Genomic DNA, 15,469 nt, shown 5'->3' on the forward strand with positions numbered 1-15,469 from the left:
CCCTGGTTTGTGCCTGGGCTTTTCTGTGTGGAGTTTGCATGTTCTTTCTGTGGGTTCTCTCCAGGTACTCTGGCTTCCTCCCACAGTCCAAAGACATGCATGTTAGGTTAATTGATGATTTTAAATTGCCCGTAGGTGTGAATGTGAGAGTGAATGGTTATTTGTCTCTATGTGTTGTCCATGTGCGATGGAGTAGTGTATAGGGTGTACCCTGCCTCTCACCAAATGTCAGCTGGGATAGGCTCCAGCCCCCCCATGACCCTTAACAGATAATTGGTATAGGTAATGGATGGATGGATGGATTCTCCAGAGGCCACACCAGAGTTTTTGGATGCATTTTTATGTGTTTATCTACCATTCAAGGCAGCCATTGGTTTCCATGCAATTTCCTACATGATGAAAATCACCTATTAAAGTGATCTAACTTTGATGTACACTAAAGCAGACATGATGTTCACTGTAACGGACTGGGTGTATGGGAATGAATGGAAACTATTAAATATTTTAAATATTTTTAAGAAAGAAAGCAGCCATGTGATTTGTAGTATGTGGGTTAAAATATACAAATTCACCAGTGTGGCCCTTTAAGCTTAATCTATTTCAGACAACCTTGTTGTTTTTTTATGTTGAGATTAACAGGCCAATATTCAACTTTGGTTCTGATTAGCTCCAGGTATCATCTCAAAACTGAGGTGACCATGCATTTGTCTACTGGTAGTCTTATCAAGGGGTCCAGCTGGCAAGACAAGGACCATAGAAAAATGGATGGAGGGATTATTTGTTTGACCCATTTAACCTCCTTTTCATATATTTTATCTATCCCAGTTAATTTTTCCACAACTGTGCTTTCCCATTCATGTGTAGAATTTTCAATTTTCTCACCAGCTTTAATTTGTAATTTTAAAGCACTTAGCTTATCAATATTTGCACTACATATTTATTCTATATTGTGTCATTACAGCAGCCAAAAGAGATGTACAGTGTGTACAGAGACATAAACCAGGACAGCCTCAAGATGAATATTTTCATATTCTTCTACAAAACACTGAAGTTATTCAAGCCTTGCTCATTTGTGTGTAACAAGTAGGTCAGAAACCGGAATGCTAAATAGGATGCTCGTGTTTTGTACAAAGAATTAACATATTTTTGCACATAATATTTTTAAACCAAAGCTACGGTGTGTTATTTTGGGGCCGGCCCACACACTGCTCCTTTGTGAGATTTATCTTGCACCGTGATCCACAGTAGAACAACCAGCTTCTAAAATAGCCCAATAAAAGAGAATGTTTTTTTTTTCTTCTTTTTTTCTTTTGGACAGTGTTTACAAGAAGTTTGTCTTCAGCTGTGGAGCGGTGGAGGTGTGTTTGCTTTCACACCGCTCCAGAGAACATAAGCAGAGATTATCTCCATTCCCATCTGATCTGGCCAGGTAGCGCAGCAGCACCATTGGCAGGCAAAGACTCCTTTAGACCAAATGGAGTTGAGGTATTTGCCTCTCAGGCATCTGAAGTAGACAGTGAGAGGTGTATAAGCAGCCCTGATGGGATGATGTGATCATGATTAAGTAATTTCTTTTTAATTTCTAAGTTAACAGACTTCCCATCAGAAAAGAATAATAATTCATTACAATTAATCATATACACATGTGATTTTACATATGCTGCAGCTGTCTGGAAGATCTTTCCCAAGAAAAATCCTCTTTTGTGTGGGCAGGTTTGTATTTTTTGTTTGACAACAGTGCCTCCTTTCATGAGGATAAACCAGAGAATTGCTGTAGATAACATCAGCAGTGACAGCCAGCGTGACTGAACTATGGAAACTTAAAAGTCCCCATAAACCTGGCATCAAATTTTAAGCTTTTCTATAATGTTCTATATTCATGATGCAACAACAAAGGTTTTTTTTAAAAAAAAAAACAAAAACAAAAAAACATCCCGTTACTCTATGTAAAAGAGATAAACTCTCAAAAAAAAAAAGAAAAAAACTCGAACAACCCCACAACTGTCAAGCATTGCTACATAATAACATTACCTTTTCTCCCCAAACAAACAAGGAAAAGAAATACAGAAATTTCTCATTCTGAATAAATGAAACTGTTCTAGCTTTGGCAGAAAACTGTATATTAGTGTTGTTCCCTAATAGTAAAAAGATAATTGAGAAAATATGTTTTTACTGCCTTTAAACTGCTTAATCAATTGAAAATTGAAACAGTGTTGCATTCCTGAACACATCAATTGCACAACATAAGGGGTGGCTGTGGCTCAGGAGGTAGAGCGGGTCCACTAATCGGAAGGTCAGCGGTTTGATTCCTGGTTCATCCAGTCTGTGCCGAAGTATCCTTGGGCAAAATACCGAACCCCATGTTGCCCCCAATGTTTGTAACATCGGTGTGTGAATGTGCTAGAGCGCTTTGTAGTAGTGCAAGGGCTGTGTGAATGTGTGTGTGAATGGGTGAATGTGACGCGTAGTGTAAAGTGGTCAATACGACTAGAAAAGCGCTATATAAGTACAGTCCATTTACCATAACAAGTGATCTCTCAAATCACTGCAGAAACACCAAAGATATAAGCTAAGGATGGACAAAACAACAACTAAATAAAAACACAGTAATGTACATGAATCACCTCTTTCATCTGTATTCATGAAACTGACAATGAGTAACCTCAAAGAAAATGACAACAGTCACTTGATTATGCAGGCATCTGTTTAGATGAAGGCTGAGACTAAAAATACCTAAATTCAGCAACTGTTCAAATTGAGTCAAACCCAGACCAGTGTTCCCCATAAGGGAAAGCAATAACTATGACCTCAGTCTGTTATTTTGGTAATGGCTAATTAGAAGGGGCTTGTTTCCGATTAGCTCCTAATGTTACTTACACAGACCATTGACTTGTTTCCGTGTATATTGAGTTATCCCTCAGTGAACCCCTCTCGCTGGTGTGCTGCTGGAATAACTGGTTTGGCTGCTCCAATCAGGCTGTTTATTTTTGTCCTTGATCACATATGCAATCATGACACTGTCAGTCCATTATTCTTGTTTTTTAATCCCAGTATTTGTCATTTAATGTATGTTTAACTAATCACCTCCCTGAAATGGTCCTGAGAAACTCCCAGGAGAAACAACTGATATTTGGATGAATGGTTTTAATTATTCTATGACAAAGTGAGGGCAGTCAGGCTTGCTGGCCTCCCTAATCGATTGAGTATGTAATTCCTCTGCTTTTGTCTCTATATGTTTTGATTTAGTAATTAAGATTAAAAGAGTACTCAACTGATTTAGCATTACACCCTTAGAACATCACAATAAACTGTTTAAAAAAAGATTGAGAAATCAGTTCAGCAGAACCAGAGACATCATCTCAATCCAATTTAGAGATAGACCGATATGGTTTTTTCAGGGCTGATACCGATACTGATTATTAGTAGACAAGGAGGCCGATAACTGATATTTGGAGCCGATATTCATTTGCAGTAAAAATGAAAATATTGGCGATCAAAATTTTTGATAATACAAACTCCAACACTTAACTTCGTTTAAATGCCTTTAAGCATATGTTTATTAAACAGCTTTTCAGATTTGCAACATGTTAAAGGTTTTTTTATCTTAGACAATAAACATCTTTGTTTTAAAATTCTAACAAAAAGTGCAGGGAGCTTAAACAGCTTAAACAAAGAAATAGCTCCCTAAAGTTTTCTATAGTAAATAAAGAAACATATATCTGCTCTCTGGAGCTTCTCCACCCGGCAAAACTTTTTTTAAAAGTTAAATTTAAAAAAAAGGCTGATGCCGATATGTGTCAAAATGCCGAATATCGGCGCAGATAATCGGCCCGGCTGATAATCAATCTATCCCTAATCCAATTCTTCTTTCTTTTCAGAGACTTGGTGCCTACATTACACACAGTGCTGGACATTGTCAGTGCAAAACTGTCACAATTAAGTGTACAAAAGACTATATACATTATATAAGAGACACATAAAAGTTTTCTGATCTACCACCTTTGGTTTGGCTGAATTTTTGAAACTATAACTGCTTAGGAAACAGATGTCATGGTTCTGTCGTGGCTCTCAGAAAATAGACTTAAGAGCATGACTCAGGAGCCAGATAAAATAAAAATAAAATCTAAGCAGGCAAACAGTACAAAAGGTCCAAAAAACACAGGCAAGGTCAAAAACACAATCATGATCGAAACAGGCAGGCAATAAACAAAGTGGTGGAAGGTAAAGCACATGGCACAAAGACAGTCTGGCTGAGAGCAAGTGGACTCTGACTGGAGCTAATGAGGGGAACAGGTGAACAGGTGAGTGGGGAAGAGAAGCAGGTCAGGTAGGCAGGCAGGAGGGAGTGACAGGGTCTAAAATGACAGCAGATTCTAAGCATGTATCCACAAACAACTAGACAGAATGAACAAAGGTTGAATGAGCAGACTGAAACCATGACAGGTTCACAGATGCCAGTGCTGCCAGACTCGTTGGCTGGTCATAGGATACGAACAGCATTTTCTGATAAGTCAGGTTCTACACCCAACCATCTAACCCAACCCCCTCCCTAATGGTGTGTAAAGCCATTTTTACCTCTGACCAGCAAAGTGTTTTTCTTGTCTATATTTATTTACTCCAGACTGTACAAATGTAAAAATAACTGTATGTTAGCTGTAGCTTGCAACATAGACACAGATCATGAATAGGAGAAGGACTAGGACATCTCTTTGTTGCCTTACAGTTTGACACTTTTTATTGTATTGTCTTCATACATTCATTGAGTTGAATCATAGAGCCAGGACAAAAGCAAAGTACAACTTTGGTGACCTTTGACATGTAGCTGTGCTAACAAACCATCAAGACAGTGCTGAACTTTGAGGGGATGCAGAGCTGGACAGGAGAAGCCATCATAGTTTATCAGCTGAGTTGGATGTTGCACCACCCTGTTTAACTAAACCATTCTCTTCAGGGAAACGCCTGTTGTCGACTGAGCTAACCAGCATTTTCACAACTGGTTAGCATTTCAGTGGTTAGCACACAAGCTACCCTAGTTCTCCAAATAGTCCTGCAAGGAGCATGAGGATGAATATTTTGCTGAAATTGAAACGTCCCCAATAACACCTTAACCACTTTTGTGTTGCTATAACTTCACGCCCCTTCAAAAACACAGAGTGCCTCTCAGGAATTGTACACAAATGAATAAATAATGAATGCTGTCATTTTTCTTATAAATTCAGTCTCCATCACTATGTTAATTGTTCATTTAAAACAAAAGGTCACACATTGTTAATCTTGTGCAAAAAAGCTCTGAATCCTCATAAGATTAATTGAGCTAAAGATCTCAGCAAGCTGAACATTATCTTTACTTTCCTTTTTAGGTCTGTGAAAAACCACTCTGCACACTAAATTGAAAGTGTGCAGAGTATTGAGAGTATTGAAATATTAATCTTGAGCTGACCTATTTTGAACATTATTGCATTGTACACCTGGGAGATAGGACAAATGTGAACTGAACTCAAGCCAAAACAGCCCTTTAATGTACAATAGAGAATGAATGGGATTTTTGTGGCTGAGAGAGATTTAATATTTAAGATATAGTAACAGAAGCTTGCAGTGAGTGTCTATATTCAGCATTTGTCTTATTACATTTGTATGTATTACCATTACCATACTCAAATATATGTAATCTAATGAGCCGCTTGCAGCCTTGTATAATAATAGCAGAGAAATGTTGACAGTGCTCAGTAATTATATTCGGAATTGTCTATGTTTGCTGAAGATGCATAAAAATTGGATGCCAGAGCTAAAACAGAAAAGCATCTGCATGTGTCCTATCCCATCGACTCCGACTGCTCACAGTGGGGATATACTGTCACGTTCATCGGCAGTTGCCCACATATGATGTGACACAAATGGAGGCAGAGTGGCCACTGAACTGCTAGCCTAGAGACTTTGTGGTGAGTGAGTGGCAAAGAAATGTGACTTCCTCTTGCGCCGTCAGATCGTCTGTTACGGTTGAGTTGAAATCTGGCTTCACTTTCTGCAGGAACCCTCACTGGGTCAGCTGGAGTAACTGATAAGGATTCCACTCTCAGTTTTAACCCTCTACTCTGCTTTTAGGCATTTTGAAAAAAACATCTGGTGTAATAGATGAATCAATGTAAAGTTTTGTCATCTTCTACTGGGTTTCCTGTGACCAAGATTAGTTTTATCTGCATTTTGACTGTTGGAATTTGTGCCAACCTTAAAGTATGAAAGCAATCAACAGTGGTTCGTCTGTGTTCACTGAAGTAAAAGGAATCTTGCTCATATTGCACTCATGCTCATCAGTCATGCATAAATGGTTTGTAGGAGTGTGCAAGTGTGAACCATGGCTGTTGACCTGTCAACACTATCGTAGCTTGCTGGTTCATGATCGCTGTCATTATTGACAAGCTTTCAACACAGCAGCTTGTATCTGTAGCTCCAGTCTTGCTGTCACCCTACTTCAGGTGTAATACGAGAGCAAAGAATAGCTTCTCCAACACCACAGTTCACTGAATAGATAGATCCTGTAAAATCTAACAGTGAATACAATACTGGTTCAGAAAATACATGCATCTATTTTTTTTTTTTTTTTTTTTTGGTCACTTGGGAGCAGTGGAAATTACTTGTGAACATAACAGGAACATATCATCACCTTTTAGGTTGATATGGTGAACTTGTCAGCATACAGCTGTTTATTTACACATCTAGCAGAAACATTACAAATGGAGTCATGTTTCTGGCCATCTGGTGAATGTAAATGCAGTATTTGAAACTGTCTTCCAGTAAAGAAATGAGTCCATAGATCATCTGTGCAGCACTTTATTACGACTTGTAGTCACATTTTGTTGTTAAGTGATAAGTGATAGTGCTTTGTTTGTTTTCTTGTTTTTTTGTTTTGTTTTGTTTTTTGAACCACAGGATATTTTTGTTGCAGTACCATGGTTGGCCACTAGGGAAAATTAGCAGCGGGACTGTGTGGCCACATTGGATCTCTATTTTACACAGCATTGTCTGCATACATGGATGTGTTCATCACAGTGGCCCATTTGCTATCATAAATTTTGAGCCCTGTGCAGATATCCAACTTTTGTGCATAAGAAAAGATGAACAATTTTACATTAGTCATATGGAATTTTTTTTTCTAGTATGTGATCAGTTAATTTAAGAGCATTACAAATTCTCACCTCAATCTCAGCAGGAGCAGAAACACATCCTCATGAAAACAAATTCATGGCAAAGTTGTTGAGATATGCTGCTTTCAGTCAAAATGGATCTACCAAAGAAGTGTTGCCATTGCCATCCTTGGGCCTAGTATGCAAAGCATGCAAGTGAAAAGTAAAAATATTAAGAATTAAATGTGTTTTATATGAATGTGAAATCAAACTCTATGCGATTTAAAAATATTATTTAAGCATTTTTTTTCTTTAATATGCCAGATAGATAGGATGTACCAAGTATATTTTGAATGTTATTTATTTAGCTAGTGGGAACAGGGCTTCTAGAAAATCAGCAGTGCTTCACAGGCTTCAGAAAGGAACTTTTGATTGGAGATTCTCAAGTGCCTTGCTCCCACCTCCTCCCCATGCAGAAGGACTCATCTGTTCCTAATATTACACACTTGTGCCTTGGAAACCTCTGTAACTAATGCATTATGCCAGTCCCTCTGAAAAAATGCTGAAGGCTCTATACAAGCTCTATAGCAGATCACATTCTGCTGTTACTTTCAGGTAGAAAACACATGATTACATATTATTATAACTTGTGAATATGGAACATGATGCTGTATATCAGTTAGCAATTTGCTTTTCAGCACTGCTCATTGGTGGTTACTCTGGTCTGTATATTAAGGATAAAACTGATTTATAGAGTTGTGGAATTGCACAGAAATGTATGTTTTGTGCTACACTACATGACCCACTCTATGTATGGTTGAGTGAAAATACAGCTGTTGACATAAATAGATGGTGGTTCGAAAAGATAAAGCCATGGAATCAAAACCGTGCTGTAAAACTGCTGTGAAACTGCACAGTAGCCTCAGCATGCATGCGTCTGTTCACAGTAGAGTAGTATTAGACATTCCCAAGTCATACTTATTGTGTTTTATATTATAGTACTATGTACTGTTATCTACATCAGACTTATGAAAAATCATAATAAACTATGAAAAAGGAAAACTTAAGCTTTCATCGGGGGGGCAGTATTTGTGTTAACTTGCTTCTGGGCAGATGTTGCTTCACCCTCTGCCCTGGGAAAAGCCTCTACACTACCAAAACAAATTACAAGTCATGGAAAGGTCATAAATTAGTCTGAGGCAAAACCAACCATAACCACTAACTACATATCACCTACATAATAATTAAGAACTTTCATGTTCATTCATGCATAAACCACAAAAGAATGGTGTGAAGGACCGGCTTTCTCACAATAATTATTATAATAACAACAGCAGCAGCAGTAGTGGCACCACTGATAAAACTTGTAACAATTATAATTATTATTTTTCATTGGTCCCGAAGGGCAGTTCAACCAAAGAGGGCAAAGGAGCAGTGCCTGTATACTCTGTCTGCATATCTCTGCCATGAAGATTTTATTAGCTACTGTATGTGACTGCAGATTTAGGTCAGATTTTGTTCTGAGATGTTGACTAAGTTCGTATAAAATGGGGATTTTCTCTGGATTGTGCAGTTTTGCTTTTGGGTAAATCCGGGTTCTACTGACCCACATCCTGTTTCTAACCTCCCTGAGTGAATTCAGAACAGCCTGCTGTGAGAAGTGAGGCAAAGTATTTATTTGCTTTTCATTATGTACACATAGGAGTTTGTGATAATGATCTTTTCAGCAACGGCAAATATTTTGCACTTCACTATCTCCACAGTGGATCTGTTTGCTTTTTCTGCATTTGATTATCAATTGTGTTTAGCGAGATGTTGCTAGAGTGGCACAATATGTTAACAATCAATTGGGAGTGTTATACCTATATACTATTGAGAGTGCATTTCAGCAACACCGCTGCAGACACCTGCGTTGTGCAATCATTACCAATCACACGTTCACATGTTTATGCCTGTGAGGATGTTGTGATGGTTGAGCTGCTGCTCTATGTCAAAACAGACAGATAGAGCCAGAGAGGTTGTTTGGATCACACCATCTGTCAGTAGTAAAGTGAATGTAGCTTCATTGGTTCTCAGTCACAAGCCCAGCCTGTCCATAAGGTCACCCTGAGACCTCTCCAAACAGCTTTTTAAAGTTACTCATTCACTCGAGGCACCAAAGCTGCAAAACTCCAGTTCCCCTTGTGAAAGGCACAATAAGTCACTGATGTTTGTAAGAAAAACAAACCATACTATTGGCGTATAAATCATTTGGGGGCTAGACTTAGTTTTGACAATATTACTGACTCCTGAGGGAGTTGCAGGCGCATGGGAAACCACAGTGAGATGGATAGTGTATTCCTTTTGTAAGTACATCATGTTACGATGCAACATGAAAAGGCATCCCGAGGAGCAATAACTCATCTTTGCAGTTTCCCACATGGCCCTCATGTCTTTGACATATCTAAAGAAGAGTGGTGATGATTACTAAATGGCCCGACTCCAAAGCCATATACAAAACACCCTCATCACACATGCTGCAACCTAGATCTCTCTGTTGCTTTATAACAAAGGCTTCAAGTAAGAAGGTTCAACAATGAAACCCAGAACCACTCTACACATGTCACTGAGAGTATACATGAGTTTGCATACTTTTTTGCTCATACTGTTTGTGCATCCATTATGTGACAGATTAATAATTTTAAATCGTGTCTATTTTATCTTAAAGGAGTAGTTTTACATTTTGGGCAATGGCCTTATTTGCTCTCTTGTCGACAGTTAGATGAGAAGATTGATATCGCTTTCATGTTTGTAGGCTAAATATAATATGGTAACCAGGGTCTGTCCAAAAATAAGAGGGAAAAAAATCACCTATCAGCAGCTATCAAGCTTTCTAATTGACATGTTAAACTCATAGACTGTATATAGAGGTTATACTGAATCTTACTTGTGTAATCCACACAAAAAACAACAAGACAACTCCAGGAGGTCTCTGCACCAGATCAAGAAATAATCTAGTACATAAACCCCTGGAAAAGCCACAACATGTTATTTTTACACTTGTTTTTTTAAAACAGATTAAATAAATAGCAACTAACATATAAATTAATAAACTTTAGAGGTGCGTGTAGGGCTGATTTCTTCAGACAGCTTCCAGTCTTTATGCTAAGCTAACCTAACCAGCTGCTAGCTCTAGCTTCATATTTAGCTCTCAGACATGAGTGTGGTAATAAATGTGTTATCTAACCTCTAGCAAGAAAGCAAGTAAGTGTATTTGTGAAAATGCTTAACTATTCCCTCAAAGAGAATCATCTAGTGCCATAAGCCACAAAACTGGTAGCTCGGATTCTTGAATGGACATTATCTTCAGATGCTATTTTGACCTGCAGGTCTGCTTAGAGCATTTAAGTCCAGTCTGTCCTGATCCTTCACTCACAGTTTAGGTTGGGGGAGAGGGATTAACTCTTATCTCCACTGGGACGTTGTCTGTCTTTAGGCTGGACCCAACATGGACTTGTCTAAGCCTCCTCTGTTGCCACTTCACCCAGCTTCATGGAAAACATTCCTAAACAAACCAGTCTTGCAGACACCATATCAGTTTCATTGACATACTGTATCATAAAAATCCAAAAACTTCAGCCTCCCATAGGTTTCTGCTCACGCCGACTCCGACACAGTCTATAAAAACAACTGCTTATTTATTCTGACTCCATTTTGAGAGCAAACATTTCTCCAACTCAGGCAGACCAAATAACTGACTCTCACAGTAAACACCCATGCACAGACAGGCAGGTTGTTTGTTCCTGGACTGAAATAATAAATCACAAGCGGCAAGTTGGCCCAGGGGTCGAGAGGCTGAGTGTAGTTGGTAAGTTGCTGGTTTGATTCTGCTGCACTGAACATAATATTTGATAGCAACCTTAAGTTCTGAACTGTGAAATAATATATAGCCATATTCAGCTGATGTACATCAGCATACAAAAATCCAATTACCTTCTGAAAACTGACTGAACTGACTGAAGAAACAGGTGTTAAAGTAAAACACCAGCCCTCTCTTTCATTTTTCATCTGTTCATTTTTCCACATCTGTTTAAACATTTCTTGACGCACCATGTATTAAGTGTATTAAATGTTATTTGAAAGAAAATCATGCCATGACCTTAAGAGTACCTGCTGGTACTCTTAGAAAATATGTAATCGCACAGTGAGTATGAAACAGGCTGTATATACACAGAACAAGGACCTTTGACGTGACTTCACAGGGAGGTTTTTTCCACCCCATCTAAGACATCCCATAACATCAGTATAGGATTACTCACAAGCTCAGACTCTCTCTGTCACACTTTGTCCATGAAGTCTTTGATAAGCCCTTGTTTTTAGTTCTGGATAATGCACATATGGAAAGGTTTTATTGAGCATGGCATTGCATAAAACTGGATTTCCGAAAGAGGAGGCAACTAGTAGAAATGGGTATCTAATCAAGACAGGGTCAGAGCTGACAGATGCTGTTTCTGCCTGAGCAGCCAAGGCTGTTCTTTTCCTTCACCGAGCACACCCTGTGTCCCCACTAGAGTTTCATTTACAATTCAAATACATTCAAAACCATAGGATCTCCTGCTGGGATTGAAAATGCACTCAAATCAAAAGTGTCAAAGCAGTAAAACAGCGTAATACCATGCTTTCTTTACAGAAGGAGTGCAGTGAGTGGTGTGTTCAAACACGAATCCCATGGAGGTGCCTCAAATATTCATTCTCATACCACACATTGTGATCTAGGACGATTTTCCCAACTTTTACCTGATCTCCTCCTCACTCAAAGTGTGTTGTAACTTGAAAGTCTTGCTTGTGGTTGTGCTGGTGATGTCCTTCCAAAGTTGCTTGTTTTCACAAGCGTTGTGCATGCCTGAGCGCTCACCCACTGTGTTGTAACTATCTAACCGTCATGTCACCTTGTCTAACATTTAGGTTTATGTAGTGGAATTTGGAAGTTTATCATAAATAAATATTTAGGTAGGGATTATAGCCCTGGGGATATCTCTGTGTTGTCAAACTGTAATATCATCCCTGTAGACTAGACAGCTTTCTAGACAGCATTGAAATCAAAGGAATATGAATGAAAACAAATTAGAGCCTCCCTCAGTGGGTCAAGTTTTTAAAGTCTCATTTTAGTCTCAAAAAGTTTTTGTCGACCTATCTTTTCAACCAATAAATGATAACTGTGGTGTGTTCAGTCAGTAAACAACAAAATGTAAACTCTGCATTAAACTTTTATAACTTTTAGATTTTTTAAATGTATGTCTTTTGGCTTTGAACGTCATATGCGCAGGTAGTACAGTAGTTACGGTAGTGAATTCCGCCACACTTTCGCCCCTAGGATTGATGCCTTCACTGACTGCAAGCACTGTAGCTTTTACCGGTTAACGTAATGCGGACGGCGTATGAGAGAGTCAGAATTAAATAATTTTATTTTTTTTAAAAGACCACGTGTGCGGTGTGATGAGTAGAGAATCAAATCTTGGCATCTTGTAGAATAGATCACTACTTTAACTTTCTGTTTCATACGTAAGCTCTAACTCTTAATAACAGTACACTTCATCCAGATTATGCCTTTTCACTTTGCAGTTCCATAAGGAAGTTGTTTCTACTTGAAAATCTCAATAAAGTGATTATTTTGTAGGCTTACAAACTTTTCTAACTTTAAAGCATACGCTTACGAGGCGCACCTGAAGGCACCAAAAGTCTCGGTCAATTAGTAGAGTTTAGACAGTGAGGAGAGCTTGTAGTCTGTCTGTGAGCGCTCCACCAATGACCAGCTAAAAACGCCCCACTGCTCCGACTCAGATCTGCGGGGGTGGGGAGTACACAAGTTTGGATTTGGATTTTGAAAACCATGGGATTCGAGCTGGACCGTTTCAAGGGGACTGTGGACCCGGATTTCAAATGCAACTTGTGCAATAAAGTCCTGGAGGACCCGCTGACTACTCCGTGCGGTCACGTCTTCTGCTCCGGCTGCGTGCTGCCCTGGGTCGTTCAGCAGAGCAGCTGCCCCGTTAAATGTCAGCGGATCTCCACCAAAGAGCTGAACCACGTCTTGCCACTCAAGAACCTCATCCTGAAGCTGGAGATCAAATGTGACAACCACGCGAGGGGCTGCGATGCGGTGGTGAAGCTGCAGCATCTGGCCGAGCACACAGAGATGTGCGACTACTCCCCGGCAAAGTGTAGGAATAAAGGATGCAACGAGGTGCTCAACCTGCGGGACATGGATGCTCACATGCGGGAGACGTGCGACTACAGACCGGTGGGGATATGCGAGAGCGGCTGCGGATTGATGCTCACCCATAGAGAGCAGAAATTAAACAGCCACTGCTGCCTGAGAGCCCTGAAGGCGCACAACAGCGCGCTGCACTGCAAAATTATCTGCCTGGATAGAGAGTTCAAGAAGCAGACTATTAAAGCCAACAAGAGAGAGAAGTCACTTCTGGCGCAACTTTCCGCCGTGCACAGCGAGCTAGCAGATGACAGCGCTGAAATATCAGAAGAAATTCACGGAGTACAGCGAGAGGATCGACTCCCTCACCAAAACCGTGGCTTTCTCCTGCAAGGTAAGCAACCAACTTTCTGCTCTCGGAGAGAACAAGTAGCTTTTCTCTCTTATTCACGGTCCTTTCTCCCTGTAGCTGAGGGGAAACCTGTTTTCTTTAAGTAAAATGTACATAAAATAAGGAAAAAAGAAAACAACGTTATATCCCAACATGTATGTTTTAGTAGTTCACTCTGATAATCTAGACCAAGACAGTGCCTTTTCTCCTCATGTATGTGTCAGCAGCATTCATTTTGACCCATCTTTAGTGACATCCTGCTGCACAAAACTTTAAGAGCCAACTTTATAGTCTTTAAAGTGGCCTTCTCAACATGTTTGCTTGCATTCTGGGAGTTATCTCAGTATCGGTATCTCAGTTTTATTGGGCCTCCATATTGTTTTGGCTGAAGCAGCCCCCCCCCCCCCCCCCTTTTTTTTAACACAGATGAAAATGGAAGTCAAACAGTAGATGGGGATTTTCCTGATAATTCTGTTTCTTGCAACCAACTTTTTCAGGGAGTTCTGAGTCCTTACAGTGCTCAGAGGTTTGCTTCACTGTCTGCTTTGAGACATGGATGTCAGCTGTGCCTCTGGCCAGCTGGCAGTGGGGGGGGGCAAATATTTACTGCAGTTCTGTACACAACAAGAGCCAGGTTCCACTTATGTATCCCGCTTGCAGCATGCTTGTTTGAGGACTTCTGTCATCGGATGTTCGCCCCTTCCCTCTGGACAGACATAACAAATTAAAGTCATGGATGTAGCAGTGTTTGTGGTGGTATGAGTGTGGTGAGAGATATTGATTTTCAATAGGAGCCTCAACAGCACTTGAAGGACTTCTGACGGCCTGAAAGGCTTTAATGTTTAGAGGATATCGCGCACTGTGATGAGGAGAGAGATTTGACGTTTCTTCCTCTCTGCTTACAGTGTTTAAAGATGTAGAGGTTCCTCTAAATGTCTGGTTAATGAAGTATCTAAATCTGTGGGCTTAGCACAGGCCTCCGTTTAGGATAAAGTGCAGGAGCCTCTGGTGTAAGGATGTTTTATGGTTCATATTTAAAAAACTTAATGACCATCATAAAGGTCATAAGTCATTTAATGGTCATAAGTCAGAAGGTCATAAGTCATTTAATGAAGTGAATTAGTGTAAGGTGGCTGCACTGCTGCTGTGATCAGCAGAGGGGAGTGGTCAGATTATAATAAGGCTTAGTTATAAAATCTGTCCAAGAGCAGGAGGAGGAGCTTTTGATTCACTACAAATTGCACAGATTGGACACACACTGCTGACAGTGTTACATAATGAAATGAGGATGAATGGGAACTTTTCTTGGATGTTGTTCTTATTTAATTTCAAGCCTCTTAACACCCTGTTTTTGTCAGTGAAGTTTCTTGCTCAGTTTCTCACACAAGTGACATCTTTCAAAGACTTCACTCTTCTCTCTCTCTTTTTTTCCTTCTTTTTTTCATTTTTGCTTGGTGGTTTCATTTGTTCATTATGGGCTCTGTTCCTACCAAAAATGTGTTCCGGTAGACTGGTAAATTGCGCATCAAAAGCACTGATGCGGGGAAATGGTGAAATCGCTCATGCTGGTATAAAGAAGCTTGCTGGGCCTGTTGCACAGCTGGTTATCGTCGTTCATTTGACAGCGGCATCTCAGTCCTACCACTGACATATACATTCAGTGTGTTATTCCCTGTGAAACCAAATGTAAACAGAAAGAATAAAGTCCTCTCTGTGGGCACACCTTGAACATACATAAAAGACATGAGAACTGTTCCGGAAATCATC

General features: G+C 39.7%; 1 protein-coding gene across 1 annotated transcript in view; it reads left to right on the plus strand.

Moving 5' to 3' along the window:
- The first annotated feature begins 12,863 nt into the window (after positions 1–12,863).
- The window catches only part of pdzrn3b (PDZ domain containing RING finger 3b), a 93,538-nt gene continuing 90,932 nt past the window's right edge, over positions 12,864–15,469 (plus strand). The window contains 2 exon segments of the mRNA XM_018698997.2: positions 12,864–13,614; positions 13,616–13,705. Coding sequence (XP_018554513.1) covers positions 12,991–13,614; positions 13,616–13,705 — 714 coding nt within the window. The 5' untranslated portion in view covers positions 12,864–12,990.

The sequence above is a fragment of the Lates calcarifer genome, linkage group LG12 (genome assembly GCF_001640805.2).
Source record: "Lates calcarifer isolate ASB-BC8 linkage group LG12, TLL_Latcal_v3, whole genome shotgun sequence".
Lineage (NCBI taxonomy): Eukaryota > Metazoa > Chordata > Actinopteri > Centropomidae > Lates > Lates calcarifer.